This window comes from Scyliorhinus torazame, chromosome 17, assembly GCF_047496885.1.
Source record: "Scyliorhinus torazame isolate Kashiwa2021f chromosome 17, sScyTor2.1, whole genome shotgun sequence".
NCBI lineage: Eukaryota > Metazoa > Chordata > Chondrichthyes > Carcharhiniformes > Scyliorhinidae > Scyliorhinus > Scyliorhinus torazame.
In genome coordinates this window covers 160,935,853-160,952,307 of record NC_092723.1, presented here as the reverse complement: position 1 = coordinate 160,952,307, position 16,455 = coordinate 160,935,853, and the positions used below count along the sequence as shown (strand labels likewise).

At 43.2% G+C, this 16,455-nt stretch overlaps 1 protein-coding gene and 1 pseudogene across 10 annotated transcripts in view; one reads left to right on the top strand and one right to left on the bottom strand.

Annotated features, from left to right (window-relative positions):
- The window catches only part of usp42 (ubiquitin specific peptidase 42), a 147,133-nt gene that overhangs the window by 50,591 nt on the left and 80,087 nt on the right, over positions 1–16,455 (top strand). For all 10 annotated transcript variants that reach the window (XM_072481510.1, XM_072481509.1, XM_072481512.1 and 7 more), the window contains 4 exons: positions 12,671–12,773; positions 13,357–13,424; positions 13,658–13,728; positions 14,991–15,073. In XM_072481510.1, coding sequence (XP_072337611.1) covers positions 12,671–12,773; positions 13,357–13,424; positions 13,658–13,728; positions 14,991–15,073 — 325 coding nt within the window. The remainder of the gene's footprint in view (positions 1–12,670; positions 12,774–13,356; positions 13,425–13,657; positions 13,729–14,990; positions 15,074–16,455) is intronic.
- Positions 7,631–8,111, bottom strand: LOC140393591 (nuclear cap-binding protein subunit 2 pseudogene; annotated as a pseudogene).

Sequence of the window (16,455 nt, the reverse complement as noted above, 5' to 3'; positions counted from 1 at the left end):
CATATTGCTTCTGGGGTCTAGGGTCAGGTCCTGTTATTTGAATCGAACCAACCATCCTGCCGCAGTCATGTTTATGACTTGCAAGTGCGGTCCTGTTCTTCTGGAGAACTGCCCTAACTTGTTTGTCTGCTAATCGTGTTCGGGTGAAACCAAAAATCGCCGACTGCGCTAATCTTATTAGCACACTCACCTGTGAGCGTTATGGGGGCTCTTGCTGACTTTGTCATTTTCCAGACACATTGATTTACTGGGTCAAATGGCAGGTTGTGGGAGTTCATGAAATCGATGCCCAAAATGTGTTCTGCTGTGTGGGGCAGATCGACCAAAACTAGGGGGTGTTTTGTTGTGATGTTGCCAATTTGAATGGCTTCAGGGGCTGTGATGTGTCCCTGTTGTGAGTGGCCTGTGAAGCTGCTGTGGGTGATTGTGGCTGTAGTGGGCCACGTGTCTTTTTGGAACATGGTGGAGGAATTAATAGTGGTGCGGGACCCTCCTGTGTCCAGAGAAATTCGATGGGCTGTCCCCGTATTTTCGCTGCAACAACTGGTCGGCCGGACCTGTCCCAAAGGGTGTCGCAGACCCAGGTGGGGGAGCTCGAACACCGTCAGTCAGTTCCATTCATGTCTGTCTGGTCTGATTGGGTGCTTACACTATGTATGGGCTTTGTCCTGTTTCTATTCAGAGTGACTGCCTGCTGGGCTCTCTGTGGCTTTCGTGGGGCATTGCACTCTTGTGCAAAGTGACCTAATTGTCTACAGTTGTAACACTTCTGTGGGGGGCTGTTCATGCCTTCGTTCACCCATGCGGGGTTCTGGTGCGCTTTAACTGCTTGGATATCTGCCTCTGCCTGCTGTTCTTCAGGTTTTCTAATCGCGGGTTTGTTATGGACAGATTGCTCCCAGGTGCGGGACATCCTTTTTAAAACCCACTTTTCGTTGTGCGTTTCTTCCGAGGGGTCATAATTACTACAAACTTTTTGTCCTGCCTCTGGCATGGGAGATAAGGGTGCGGGTCCATTTGGCCATATTGTCTGGGGACAAATGGGCGCGGTCTAAGTTTCCGAAAACGGCTGTAAAATGGATCCACAGGTGTCCAGCAAACGCTGTGGGGTGTTCTGTTTTCTTCTGCCTGCACTTAGTCAGGCCTTCTACTGGGTCACCTCTGTTATAACCGATCAAGTCTAGGATCGCCGTGTGCATCTCTGCAAGGGTGCCTCCTCCTACATTCTGTGGGTCGGAAAGGGCTGCTACAACAGAAGGGTCTAAGCTTAAAACTGTGAACTTCACTTGCTCATGCTCATCCAGGCCGTACATGGTCGCCTGCTGCTTCACTGTAGCAAAGAAGTGGTGGGGGGTCTGAGGTGGGGAGGAACGGTGTGATCTTTTCGCACGCGTCCCATAATTGGGTCACGGTTAAGGGGGTGGTGTAAAGGAATTCTGCGTCTCCGTCCGATGTGACTGTGTGGTGGGTAGTTACTAGATTCATGAGTGCCTGATCTATCTGCTCTGTGGGGGGTTGGGGTGCTTTTCTCCTTTGGGGCTTTCCTTGCGCACATGTTCCCTGTACATATCTCTGCGCGGTTTCGTTCAGTTCTTGCCAATCAAGGCCGTTTTCTTCATCTAATTGGGATCCAAAGGTGCTTTGAAACCCATTTTGCACTGAAAGCAAAGACTGCAGTTCCGCAATCTGCTTCTGGCATTTTCCATGATCCACTGAGCTTTGTCTGTGCCCCGTGGTGGCAGCATGGAGTGCTCTTAACGCTGCTTTTAGATCGCTGCACTGCCTTTGCAATGCCTCTACCTGTTTCTCTGTCTCTTTTACCAGGACTGCACGTTGTGTGTCCTGATAGGCCTTATCGTATTGAGTTTGGAAGCTGCTCAGATGCGCTGACGAGACTGGTGTGCCCTCATGGCATCATCCACCTCTCTGTCCTTTGCTGCCAATTTCCTTCTTAATTCTATATTCTCTCTCTCGATCTCACTAACATCGACCTTGCTCATTCGATGTCTCTCTTCTATCTTTTTGCAGAGCGTCCGAACGACCTCCTCTGTGCCTTGCAATTGTGCCAGACAGGACACGATTGCCATCGGCTTGCGAGCTTTTCCCAAGCTCTTCTTGTGGATCTCTGACAGGTTCTCCCACCAAGTATGTCCTATACTCCCGGGTCCTGTTTCCTCATTATCACAGAATTCACTCCAAAGGGGCCATCCTTTCCCTTTGTGATATTTTCTGATCTCTTCTTCCCAAACGTGACACTGTCCTACTCTGCTGCTGGTTGCTGCGACCCCGAATTCCTGAGGGTTCATGAGGCGTTCCATTGCCTTCATTGCCATTTTTCCTATCTGAATGCTCCCTTTTAAAATTTGGAACGAGGGGTACTAAAGCGGTGCTGTAAACACGGGTATGGCGTTCGCTATTTTCCGGAATACAAACTCCCGACAGTTTTACGCAACAAAATATCAGTTTTACCTTATAGCCCTGTTAGTTACGCATGCATTAACACGCTTCCGAATTATGAGGATTGATCAGAACTGCTTGAACACTTGTGAATGTTTCTGTTCCCAATTGGATTCTCAATTCAGATTTTGGGTTCTCCCGGAGTGGTTAGGCCACTTCTACGTCGGGTCCCGTCAGAGTTCGCCAGTAAATGTTGCTAACTTTTGGTTGGCTCTTAAATGTTGCTCGTTGTGTCTTTACTTAATTTGCTCTGTTTCTATAACCTTTGCTCTAGAGTCGCCAGGTATCTTTTTGATACAGTCACGAAGTTCAAGTTCAGGTGCTGATCAATAACTCAATACACCAGTTAGTAAGTTTCAAATCAAAACACATTTATTATACACAGTCAATCACTACTCATGCATAAAACTCTACTTACTAGACTATCTCTATCACTAAAAGGCCTATACTTAGCTTTGGAACTGGCCCACCAGGTCAGGGGAACAAATGGCCTTTCGTTCGATTCTGAGTCTGCAGGATTCAAAGCTGGTATAGACTGATAGCTAGGAGCGCCTATCTCGTAGCGTGCGTTGACTGGAGACTTACTTGGTTGATGTAGCGGCTAGGCAGGTGACTGTCGAGGGTTGTTTCAAGCTGCTGAGTGACCCTGCCAAGAAGAACAAATTGAACTTGGGGACTCTACTTTATAGTCCCCAGGGGCTTCGCGCCATTCTGGGCGGACCCCGTACCTGGTTCCAAGTGATTGGACTACGTTCTGATCACTTGGATCGATTTCTCCAATACTGGAGGTGTTCCCTGATCGCTGGGCGGTTCCTAAGTATCCATTGGCCTTCCTTTGTCTTGGCCCCTGCTGGCGCCGAGGAGTCTGGCTTGGCCTTGTTCACCTTAAATGTTTCCAATTGTTCCCGGGGATCGCTCATTAATATGCAGATGGTGGTTAGTTTCAGTGCTGTCTGGGTTTCTGCAAGTTCTAATACACAGGAAACTTTGCACCTGCTTGTTTTTCCTGGCTTGACTGAATTTCCCTGCATTCTTTGCGGATCTCCATTTTAAGTCGGGAAGTGGCCAACCCAGGTGGCTACAGTTTGCTGAGGGCTTGCTTATAAAATAGAATCTCAACAATGCAGGAGGCAGCCATTCGGCCCATAAGAGTCTGCACCAACCCTCCGAAAGAGCACCGCACCCAGGTTCAGTCCCCCGCCCACTCCACACCACCTGTTCCCTGTAACCTAACCTGCACATCCCTGGGCACTCGGGGACAGTCCACCTAACCTGCACATCTTTGGACTGTGGGGAAAAACGGAGCACCGGGAGGAAACGGTGGCACGGTAGCATGGTGGTTAGCACAATTACTTCACAGCTCCAGGGTCCCAGGTTCGATTCCCGGCTTGGTTCACTGTCTGTGCGGAGTCTGCACGTTCTCCACGTGTGTGCGTGGGTTTCCTCCGGGTGCTCCGGTTTCCTCCCACAGTCGAAAGATGTGCAGGTTAGGTGGATTGGTCATGCTAAATTGCCCTTGGTGTCCAAAATTGCCCTTAGTGATGGGTCGGGTTACTGGGTTATGGGGATAGGGTGGAGGTGTGGGCTTGGGTAGGGTGCTCTTTCAAAAGAGCCGGTGCAGACTCGATGGGCCGAATGGCCTCCTTCTGCACTAATTCTATGGTAATTCTATGGAAACCCAAGCAGTCATGGGGAGAACGTGCAAACTCTACAGAGACAGTCACTCAAGGCTGGAATCAAACTTGGGTCGCTGGTGCTGTGAGGCAGCAGTGCTAACCACTGTGCCACCATGCTGCCCACAAAGGGTTGTCGAAGTAACTGGCTTTGTTGCAGTAACTGGTTCCATTTCAGTCCAGTAAGCCCCTGATCTCTCCGTATGCAGTGAGTGCAGAGTTATAGATAGTTTTGCGCAGATGATCTCACTTTGGCACCACACCCTGGCCTTGGGCATTGTCCAAAAGAGCCATGGTTGAGGAACCCCATGGTTTTTTTCTGTCAGTGGTATGGCAGGTATTGATTTGAGGATAATCTTCTTGGAGTAGTATAGTTTCTGTGGCTGCAGCCTGATCTAGCTACACACCAGGGAGTGGTCAGTGTTACAGTCACTGCTGTGATAGCTAGGTGTGATGGATAGCTAGGTGTGATGAGGACACTGTTACGGGTGGTACGAGTGATGATGAGATCTAGCTGGTGCCCATGACTTGATCTGATATCTCCAGGATACCTTGTGGCACAGCTTTATTTGGAAGTAGCTGTTCATCAGACTCCATGATATAATTCAGGCAACCTCTATCCATTTTTGTTCATATTGCTGATTCCCTGGTGTTCTATGCACATTGGCCAAGCTGTGTACTCAGTACCCACCCTTGTCCTAAGGTACCCTATAAGGTACAGTCCCTTGGCGCCAGGAAATCTGCTGATGGCAGCGCTGGTTTAGCACAGTGGGCTAAGCCGCTGGCTTGTAATGCAAGGCCAGCAGTGTGGGTTCAATTCCCGAACAGGCGCCGGAATATGGCGACTAGGGGCTTTTCACAGTAGCTTCATTGAGGCCTACTTGTGACAATAAGCTATTATTATCATCAAGTACCTCATAGAATTGGTCCTTGACATCTGAGGTGGAGGCGATTATTAGGGCATAGGTACACCTGAGGTTAACTGGGCCCTTGCTATTGATGACCAAAGTGTAAGATGTTCATCTGAGCCTTCTGTGATTGGGCAGAGGGTGGGATGGTGGTGTTCCATTATCGAGAGTAGAGTCTATCTTACTGCAAAACCCACTCCATGCTCATTCCCCTGCCAGAAGAATATAAGAGCTTAAGACATAGGAGCAGAATAGGCCATTTGTCCCATTGGGTCTGCTCCGCCATTCAACCATGGCTGACCTGTTTCTCATCCCCATTCTCCTGCCTTCTTCCCATAACCCTCCAGATTCCCTTATTTATTTTATTTATTTATTTTCCCATTTTAATTTAAAGTATCCAATTTTTTTTTCCCAATTAAGGGGCAATTTAGCATGGCCAATCCACCTACCTTGCACATCTTTGTGTGGGTTGAGACCCACGCAGACAAAGGGAGAATGTGCAAACTCCACACGGACAGCGACCTGGGGCCAGGATCAAACCCGGGTCATCGGTGCCGTGAGGCAGCAGTGCTAACCACTGTGCCGCCTATCCGAACCCTCCTTAATCAAGAACCTATCTATCTCTGTCTTAAAGACACTCGGTGAATATGTAATGTTTCTCTTTGAAGGGATTCATTTTGAACAAGCCTAATTTTTTGCAGCGTGGCACGGTGGCGCAATGGTTAATACTGCTGCCTAGGGCGCTGATGACCCAGGTTCGCTCCCGGTCACTGTATGTGTGGAATTTGCAGATTCTCCCCGTGTCTGTGTGGGTTTCACCCCCACAACCCAAAGATGAGCCGGTTAAGTGGATTGGCCACGCTAAATTGCCCCTTAATTGAGAAAAAAATAATTTGGTACTCTAAATTTATATTTAAAAAATCAAGACTTTAAAGTTCTTAGACTTGTAAGTTATTTGTTGATCACGTCTGTTTGAAATCTGCATACGGTTGTTGGTAAGGCAAAGATTGCTTGGTCTTTGTGTTCCACCTTGCAATGTGAAAGACTGGTTGAGTTTTTCTTGCCTGGTACATAGATTAGCAACCTGCCTGTCGAGCGATGACTCTCTAAGCTCCAAGCATCCATCGAAGCAAGCAGGTTGTGGCAGGACAGCAGCAACTTGACTTGAGGCAGGCAGTACCTATCCAGTGACACACTATGATCTCTCATGCTGTTGGAAGCAATCCCTGGTGCCCTTGCGCGACACCATTCGGGTGAACGCTTATAATTGGTAACTCTTCCCATCTTGTACCAATGTAACCCACAAAACTGAAGTTTCCTCTCCAGGGTGCAGGCTGGGGAAAATAATCTGGAGACCCTGAGTTGCGCAAACATCAGGGCTACCCTCTTTGCTGGTATTGTTCAAAGGAAAGAAAATGGTGGACCACCGTTTTTGCATACCTTTTATCCAACAGGTTAGCCTGCTTGGTCCTCACAATCTCACTTGGTTTGTCATTCAATGTTACATTTCTGCTAAGGCCTTCAGCTGAAGATTAAGTTCTTGCTTCATCCTTTGAAAAAATCAAGAGGTTTTCCCTCTGGTTTTCCTATGCCGTTGAAGTTTTGAGCGTTTTAAAGGGTCTTAAATTTTAATTTGCCAGTACTTCCCTGCATATAACACACACGGACTTTGCATCCTGATTTGCATTGGCACAATTAACAAAGCCATACCTCAAGAAATCATCTTTGTTATTTTATCTTATCTGTTCCTGATTTCATTTTCTTCTTAAGCTATTGATCAGTGGCTCTGGAGCTCAGTATACAGCTCACACTCGGACTGCTTTGTCCTGCCATGGACTCTCCTCAGTAGCTCTCTCCCGCAGATTCAGTTCTGAATTTCTGGCCTGTTTGTGTCTCTGGCCTTCTCTTCCTTACAACAAAACAAACCATCTTCAGTTCTTTTTTTTTTTTAATTTTAGAGGACCCAATTCATTTTTTCCAATTAAGGGGCAATTTAGCGTGGCCAATTCACCTATCCTGCACATCTTTGGGTTGTGGGGGCGAGACCCACGCAAACACAGGGAGAATGTGCAAACTCCACACGGACAGTGACCTAGAGCCGGGACCAAACCTGGGACCTCGGCGCCGTGAGGCAGCAATGCTAATCAATGCACCACCGTGCTGTCCCTCCATCTTCAGTTTTTCACAGCCTGTTGCCTTGCTTGTTCACAGCTAGAAAATTTAGGAATCTGTGATTTCACACCAAAAGCATGGACGTACGTACAGGGCGCTTGACCTGCTCTCTGCTGCCGCTTCTGGTGGGAAGATTGCATTGTTCAAATTTAAAACTCTGTTGCGGCGAGCATTTTGTTTTTGCCCCATATTTATTGGAAGTGACAAAAATTACAACATTAGAAGGAACCAAAATTGGACACTATGATTGCACCTCAGAAACTGGATGCTTCTTTTTGGAACTGTTAAAAAGAGTTAATTGGGCCGATGAAGAATGAACAGCACAAAACTACTAGGCATTAACGTTCAGCTGTATTCTTTGATCCCAGATTTCTATGAACATTCTAGCTTCATTATCTCAAATGTACAGTTAATGAAAGTCTAGAATTTCTGTCTTGGTTCTGGAACTCTCTGCATCTGGATCAGTTTTCCAAATCTACCTTTGCCAGCATCAAAACCTTTCCTATATTCACCACGTACCTGACCACCAGATTTCCTTTGCCCAAACTCTGCCTTTGAATCCAGTATCCTGACTGTTCTCACCCAAGTGTGTCCCATTAATAAATCTCTCACACACGTGGTGACGCTGAACAGTGCAATATTCCACAAAACAGAATCCTCATGAAGTTTTCTTGATTTTTGTCCAAACCCATAGTGATTGGCTTAACATCACTACTTTTGCGAAGAGTTCATAGATCTGTTCCCCTTTATTGTTAAAAAAAAAAAAAAAATGTCAGATTCCCAACATGGAGTGTGTAGCTGTGTCTCAGTAATTTGTCCTGCTTCCCTGTAAGTGCTGATCTCTGTATTGGCTCAGCTCCACATGAGAGTTGCTGTTGAGGATGTTCAGCACCACAGACATAGTGCTTTAGAGGAGAGCCACGGCACTTGGGAACCAGAGCAAGGGAATCATCCACACATGACCGGAAACTGGTCCCTTGCGGCCGGCATTCTCAACTTAAAAGCCAGTCAAGGCCGTTGGACGCTTCTCCCACGATCGGGAACGCCATGACCGATCGCTCCTACACCTGCCTGCGACGCATTCGCAGATCACGGTCCGCAGTTTGAAAAACCCTGACCCATGGGACCCAACTCCATATTTTCTGTTTTGGTTTACTCCCTTAACCTTATTTTCTCCCGAGACACCCACAAAGCCTCAGGGCATTTTACTCATAGTTGGGGGTGTGATTGGTGGGCACCGGGGCGTAACTGCCTGCAGGTGGGCCTGTGTGCCAAGCGTCTGGGAGCCAGACTGCTTCTACATCCCCTGTAGTTTAACCTGGATCTGTAAAGTGTACCCAGTTTACACATACATAGTTTCTTCACCAGCAAGTCCTATGTATTGGTGAGAGAGGCTTATGTACTTGGCTTTCTTTTTGGCTTACTCATACTGCTAGCCAGTGGTGAAAGCTGAAATAAGAGGTGACAAGCAGGCTGACCATGACACACCACCCAAATGGCTTTACACTTGATGGATCGTATCAACCAGGGTTGTTTTCCTGAGCCTATCCCCACTCTGGGACACTCATTTTGGGACCACTTCCCTGCTCTCTCTTTCTTTGGGACCTCACTGTCCCTGACCCCTGCCTGGGGCACTTGCCTTTTATGGCACTTTTATCTTGTTTTTATTCTTCTGTGTTGGGCCCAAAGAATGTAAAGATGTTGACCTATGCATATGCAGCCCACTGCCAGTCCATCAGGAGCTGAAGTTCCTGCCCTCCACTCAACCTTAGGTAAGTTTAACTTTCATATCTACACACACACGTACGATATATATATATAAAATCTTTTATCTTGGAATATATAAATATGTTTTATTCTTCATTTATTAGAAATAAATCTCCCATACTCCATTTCCAAAATGAAAATTCTAGCTACTTGGCACAAGGTAACTTATTGGGAATGAGTCACACATCTGCAAACACTTTTTGAAGAAAAAAAAACAATTGCAAAGAGTTAGCACTCTTGCGCATACTTTGGTTTTGTTCTGCCCCTCCGTATTTCTGTTTAATAGTGAGTGCTGACAAAAACATCAGGATACCGACTTCTGAAGATCAAACTGTGCAATAGGGAAATACACAAAAATTAATTCAGCACCAAGCACCATCAGATAATGAATGGTTTAATTCCTATTCTTCACATTTCAGTGTTATTTTTCTAAGCTAATGCACCTCCTCGCATAACCATCCATGTTTTCATGAGACATTGATTGGAACTCCTTAGCTCAGAAGCACCCCGATTGCATTAAAGACACATACCACTTTATAAATGTGGTTAACCTATTAACCATACTCCCCAATGCTATATATTTTACAATGGACATTGAAAGTCTGTACATAAATATAGAAAGAGACAGACAGATATGCTGGCTGTCCAAATTATGGAATGTTATGGCATACGAGGAGGCTATCTGGTGCCTGTGCTGGCTCTTTTGAGTGTGAGGCTAAGTTTTACAATCCATGCAAGTAAAATACAAAAATGAAGCAAGAAAAATAAATGTGGGCGCAAAATTACTGGTAGCATTGTAGCCAACAGTCCCACCATTGATTCACCATAACTTCCTTGAGATGAACGACTCACCCCTACCATCCATTTGATGCAGAAAACCTTCCAAACGCCTCTGTTTAGAAATGGGCCTGCACTCCTGCTCCATGCTGTACATAGGGTTAAAATCAATTGCTCTCGAGTGTCTCTGGAGATCAAGGTCTCTGTGTCTTTAAAGTATTTGAGAGCCAGACTAGAGAATTCATACAGGTGGAGCCCCACCGATTCTATACTCCTTAGCTTGTGTCTGCCCCTTGCTGCTTCTCTTCTCCCAGCGGCATTCCTGAATCTGAGCCAGGTCCAAGACCTAACGAGCACCACAGCCGCTGATCTTGGGTGAGTGAGCTGAATGAGGCCTTCTGTACTTGTTGCTACCCTGCTGTCTCTTGTTCAGGTTTGGGTTCAGTGTAATGGCAGCAGTAGGATCAGCCAGAATAAATGCTCCAGCTCCTCCAATCACAGATTCCCTCTCTCCTGCCCTTCCTCCTCCAATCAATTTCCTCTTTTGAGGAGGGAAGGAACCTGTAATTGGAGGAGCTAGGACAGTGGGCATGGGAGATGTAAAATTTGTGATTGGAGGAGCAGGTCCACATGGATTCTGTCTCTCCCTGATATGAGGGGGTGACTTATCTTTAATTTGTCACCCCTGTCATTGATTTGTTTGGAGGGGGGCTTTTGAGGGTGAATCCGCCCTTCCATTATTTTGAACCCTGCAGCAGAAGAATGGGAACACTTAACACTTCCCCTCCAAACTAGACACTGCCCTCTCTCACTGTTCCTCACTGTCATTTGATCAAAATGTGTGTAGGTACACACCGTACTGGTAGCGGGAACTCCCTAACAGAACTGTATGTACCTACACACATGGGCTTCAGCAGTTCAAGCAGGTGGCTTACGACTACCTTCCTGAGGGTTATTAGGTGTGGGTAACAAATGCTGGATGCCCATATCCCATGAAAACATTTTGTTTTAAAAATCCAGTGATGCTTTTACATATTTGTGGAATTCTGTAGCTGGTGGGCAATTCAGTTTTGTTTCTTGCTAGATGAATTAATATATGTTAAGCTGTATTTGTGGTATTGTAATTAGTGTAATTGTCCTGATGTTTAGTCATTTTGCATTGGACATTAATTGTGTATGATGCCAGTGGTCTGCAAATTTCTGGTTGACATAGATTGGTGTGTAAAGCAACAGAAGGATGTTATACAAATTGGTGAAAGGACCTGGAGAATGAGCTGCTGGAAAAGAAGACAAAAGGTTAACTTTCTTTAGCCACTAAATAAAAATGTTGAATGAACCACCCAGACAATTCTATAATAGCACTCACCAGTAAATTAAGTAGACCAGCTTACCTTTGGTCGATCTAGTTAGACAGACAGCTCTTGTTGGCATTTACACAGAGAAGCGTTTTAAATTGATATTAAAAGGAGAGAAAAAAATTGTTTTGTAACTATTTCCTCAGTATGTAGTGTTCAGAAATTGCTAAATCGTATTTTGTACTCGCTGAAGTACTCGTGCCTCCAGTTTGTTCCCAATGAAGTTTAGCAGATGGATTGTGCATCTGAAAAATCTCTTGAAAATTGTTTCTATTTGGTTATTGCATGACAAAACCAAGTATCTAAGTAATAAATCGACAAAAACATTCATCTGATTTTGTACAGAAGGTTTATTTCAAGAATTCGAGTTCATGACTAGCTGATGCTGTATTTAATGCAGGTACATCAGTGACATCCAAATTGCAATTTCCATTACTTGTCATTGTACAGTGCAGTTCATGAATATTTATACTTCCATGAGTTTGTGTTAACTCAAGTTGGGTATAAAGCTGTTACCCATCAGAGTAGTTATTGTGATAATCCATGTAAAATGTGGTATTGATATTTGATTTTTCTATTGCATTGTGACTCTCCACACCTATAATAGTTGTAATAGTCCATTGTTGATCCATATGGTACGCTGTTGGCATGACAGGTTTTGGGCTGGTTTGATTTATGGATTGGACTCTTCTGCCCTTGTTTACTGATTTTTATTTTTATTGTGGAAATCCTTAAGTTTGCTGTTTTTATTATGCTGAAATGTAGAAACCGGGGTTGTCTAAAATCTTAATACTCATTGGGATCAGAGTATTGATGTGTTGTGAGGCAATCTATATAATTCTGTGCGAGTGATATTTCTTCTTGAATATGTTCATTTGTAAGCTTGGGCAGCAAGATTGTTTGATTGTGGCACACTTTGCAGTCAATCCCAATCCTGATGTCAAACATTTCTAAATTTTTCAGCAAGTGCCATTGGATAGCAATGAAGAGTGGACTTTTGGCTGATTCCCATTCCCTGGACCCAGTATAATGTGCCTTCACTAACTCAGCACAGGGAAATGAAACCTACGACATATATGGTAGCTGGATTTTTCTGTTACCAACTGAGCCACTGGAAACGCACTATCTCTCAATGAGGAATAAGCTCCATGAACTGGTTAAACCACCCCGCTGTATTTCAGATTTGTGATCAATGTGCTTGTGTCAACAAACTGTTGGAGCACACCATACCAAAGCTTTATCCTGTCCTCAGTCACGTTTCAGCAGGAGTCATTTGTATAATGATCAGGAGTGGAAATCATTGTTGATTTCTTTTTCCCACTCCCTTGCTAGCCCAAGGCACTGAGGATAATTGTGCCCATGGCTGCCCTGACTATGGTCAACCAATTCAGCACAAGTCATAGTTTCTCTTCCTTGTATGTTTTTACCCTCCCAAACCTGTGGGAGAAACATTTGAAGTGACAAAAATCTCAATCTAATTTGTACTAAAAGTTTAATTTTTCAATATCATTTTGATTCATACACCGTATCTATTCATTATTTTAAAATTTCATTATTTTAGGAATAGCAAAACATTTCCGATTTGGAAACCAGGAAGATGCACATGAATTCTTGCGTTACACTGTTGATGCTCTCCAGAAATCATGCCTAAATGGAAGCAACAAGTGAGTACAAGTCTGAATGAAAATTAAGATATTTAGAATGACTATATTCCTTTCCTTCCAATGGCTATTAACATCTATGCAAAGACTAAGTGTATATGTACTGAGAAATACGCCTACACAGCAAAATGTAAAGACTAAGTGTATATGCATTATGAGAAATATGCCTGCACCGCAAAATATATCAAATAAATGATCAAAGTTTGATTTAGGCTCGCTTTAAAATACAAACAAGCTTCAAAAAATGAAGATCACTTCCACATTTAACAGAACAAATATGCAAGATTGTTTATACAGATTTATATTTGGCAGAATTTTATTTCACATCAACATCATTTGAATCAGATTTGCTGATGTTGCCAGAGTGGGTGTTCAAGGCACAAGAAACACATTAAAGTTGCACCTTTCAAATCGATTTCTTCCACTCTTGCTGTAGATTGGGAGCTTGTGATTTGCCAAATCATGAGTAGCAGCAAGCCATGCCACCAAACTGCCTTGAACTAAAGTGGTTTTTAACTTTACGTTTAACTGAAGATTGATTTGAGCATGAAAACAATACTAAATGTTCTTTCCAATGCTTCTGTAGATTGGATAGACAAACACAGGCAACCACAATGATATGTCAAATATTTGGAGGGTACCTGAGGTCAAGAGGTATGTCCTATTTATTTAAAGATCAAAGTAGTTTTTAAAATGTATTTAATGATTTAAATAAAATAGATGCATACAGAAAGTGAAAACCATGCATTTTGCTTACTGGTCAATAGCCGATCCTTGTAAAGTTAGATATTTATTGCATTAAATTGTTGAATGTTTTATAATGCTTCTCTATGAATTTATATACTGTCTTACAGAATATTTTTCTAATTACTTTTTTCCTATTTTAGTAAAATGTTTAAACTGCAAAGGAGTGTCTGACACATATGATCCATACTTGGATATTGCTTTGGAAATAAAGGTATTACTATGTATTATTCTCTTGTAGCTGCTACATTTATACTTTAAGATGCCATTTCGCCCCTCTAAATTTGCCCTGTATTTCCTCGGAGTGGATTTTATTCTGTACCATCCAGAAGAGCAAGTTCTTCAAGATCTCTTCCCTTGCAGAAGTGACACTTCTCAGCTGCTCCTAACTATGCCGTGGACTTTATGCTTGCATTTCCTGTTGTCTTCAAATAGTTGCATAGATATGTCACAGTATTTGTATGGCTGTGGTCAGAATTGCTTTATGAAGAAGCCATTTAAAAAAGAAAATACTTGGGGGATCCTTGGCTTTGTAAATAGAGACCGAGTACAAAGAAGTTGTGTTAAACCTTTTATAGATCAGGCCTCAACCGCAGTAGTGTGTCCAATTCTCAACCGCTCATGTGGGAAGGATGCCAAGACCTTGGAGAGGGCGTAAAAGAGATTTACAGGGATGAGGAGAAAATATTTGCAGAGCTGTGGGGAGAGCAGTGAAGTGGGACTAATTGGATAACTGTTTCAGATAGCTGGCACAAGCACAATGGGCCAACTGACCTTTTTCTTTTATGCTGCATGATTCTATTTTGACACGCAACAAAATATATTATGTTACGGATAAGTAGCAAAGAATTTAGACACATTGACCAGAATTAAATATCATACCCAGCACATTCTAAACACTGTGACCTGTAAATGTCTGTAAATCTTCCATCAGGTGCCATAAGTCATCTTTGATTTCAGTCCAAACTAGAAAAGTTCATAATTGGTGATGCCAGTTGAATTTACTGAGATTATTTCTGTTACAAAATGCTTGGAAACTAAAATCTTGTACAGGAATTGCAAATTGTACAGTATGTGTAAATCTGATCTGAAGTGGATGGGAAGGAGACACATCTTGCATTGAATATCCTTCACCGTCAAATACCCTGTGACCTGTATAACTAAAGGACGCGTGTTTGTGTTGCAAGGTAGATTCCAAACTCATGATCTGATTTTATTTATGCTGCTTTAATTATTATAACTCATTATATAAATGTTTGGATTGCTGGCCAGTTAGGTTACCAGTGACTTGCGCACTCTAATTCAGTGGTAGTTTGCACACGGTGGAATCCAAGTTTTCTTGAAAGATTGGCCATAAATCCAAAATGTTTATTTTAAATTTAGGAGTATTTTAAAACAAACTTCCTAAAAAATAAAACTTATTTGAAAATCCTTTTACTTTTGAATTATCTGTGACAAATATGAAATATTTTATAGACTGCACCAAACATCACAAAAGCCCTGGAACAGTTTGTAAAGCCTGAGCAGCTGGATGGTGAAAATGCCTACAAATGCACCAAGTGAGTAAACATTCTCATTGCAAAAATAAAGATTTGTTAGTAAGTTGTTGAATACCTCTTCTGTATGTTACTACTAATTTCTTCATGACCATGGCAATGACCTTCCGTTTATACTGAATCATTCTGTTCTTGATGCCATTGTACTGTTTGACCAATTGGTAACACAGCTTGCTATCTCAGCATTACCAAGTTTGTTAGTTTGCAACCTTATTTGTAGGTTGGTGTCCTATTTTTTTCTGTAGAATAGACATGTTTAAAAAGTTATGTATCAAGTACAGGAAAAGAATTACTAACAAAAGAATATTTAGCTAAACTAGGAAGTAAAGCAATGCATAATAATACATTTCTTTGTGAACTATAAAGTCAATGCTTTTGTCTGCAGTTTTCAATTGTGTGTAAGCATGTTGATAAAGTACAAACTGCATACTGAATCACTAATTTACAATGGTAGCTCACTAGCTACCCTTTTGTCGAAATGAGACAATTCACAAGTGTACCATCTACGTCTTTAGCAATTTTGAATAGCAGCATGAATGACTAGGCTCACCAATTTCAAAAACACTCCTGCCAATGCAAGATGACCCTTCTGCACATGCACACTAGTCCGAGCATGAGCAGAAAACCAATTATGTCATTTGCAGGGGAGTCTGTGCTGGTTGGATCTTATTCATATTCTGAATACTCAAACTAGGTGAACAGCTTCAGGATCCACCCAGAAGAATCCCCGTAGTTCCAACGGTGGGATGCAAATATTGCAATCCAGAATTACAGCTGTTACCCAATGGATCATAACCCCATTCTCTCTCTTTCCCCCCCCCCCCCCCCCCGCTTCATTCCTCACCCCCCCCACTCCACGACTCTGAGAAGTTGAGGCTTTTTAAATCACTGTAGTAACTGTTTGATAAGCAGCTTGCTCCCGGCTGCTGCCTACTCTGTCTCAGTGGCATCACAACGGTAGTACCGTACAACTGCAGATGCATGGTGTTGGCAGAAAACACAGCCTTGCTAAAACTATAACTACGGTCTACATATGCGTGTGTGAAGGTATATTCATATGTGTGTGTCTTGTAAAGTAATAGAAAATTATAATGTGGTGTATGCTAGGTATAAATTTGTGCGTAATATCATGAATGCGTTAACATTTTGAACATCTTTGTGTGCGCTATCATTTGCCACAGCGCTTCATAAGAGTATAAAAATGTAATAGAACTGATTGTCAGTCGCCACCCAAATGAAAGGTATATTTGTCCACCAAGCTTGACAGCACATTTTAAAAACCAGATTCAAACACCGTTTCATTGATGCATTTAGTGTTATGATGCAGTGGTTTAATATGCTTTTGGGAAGAATCACAGAATCCCTACAGTGCAAATGGAGGCCAT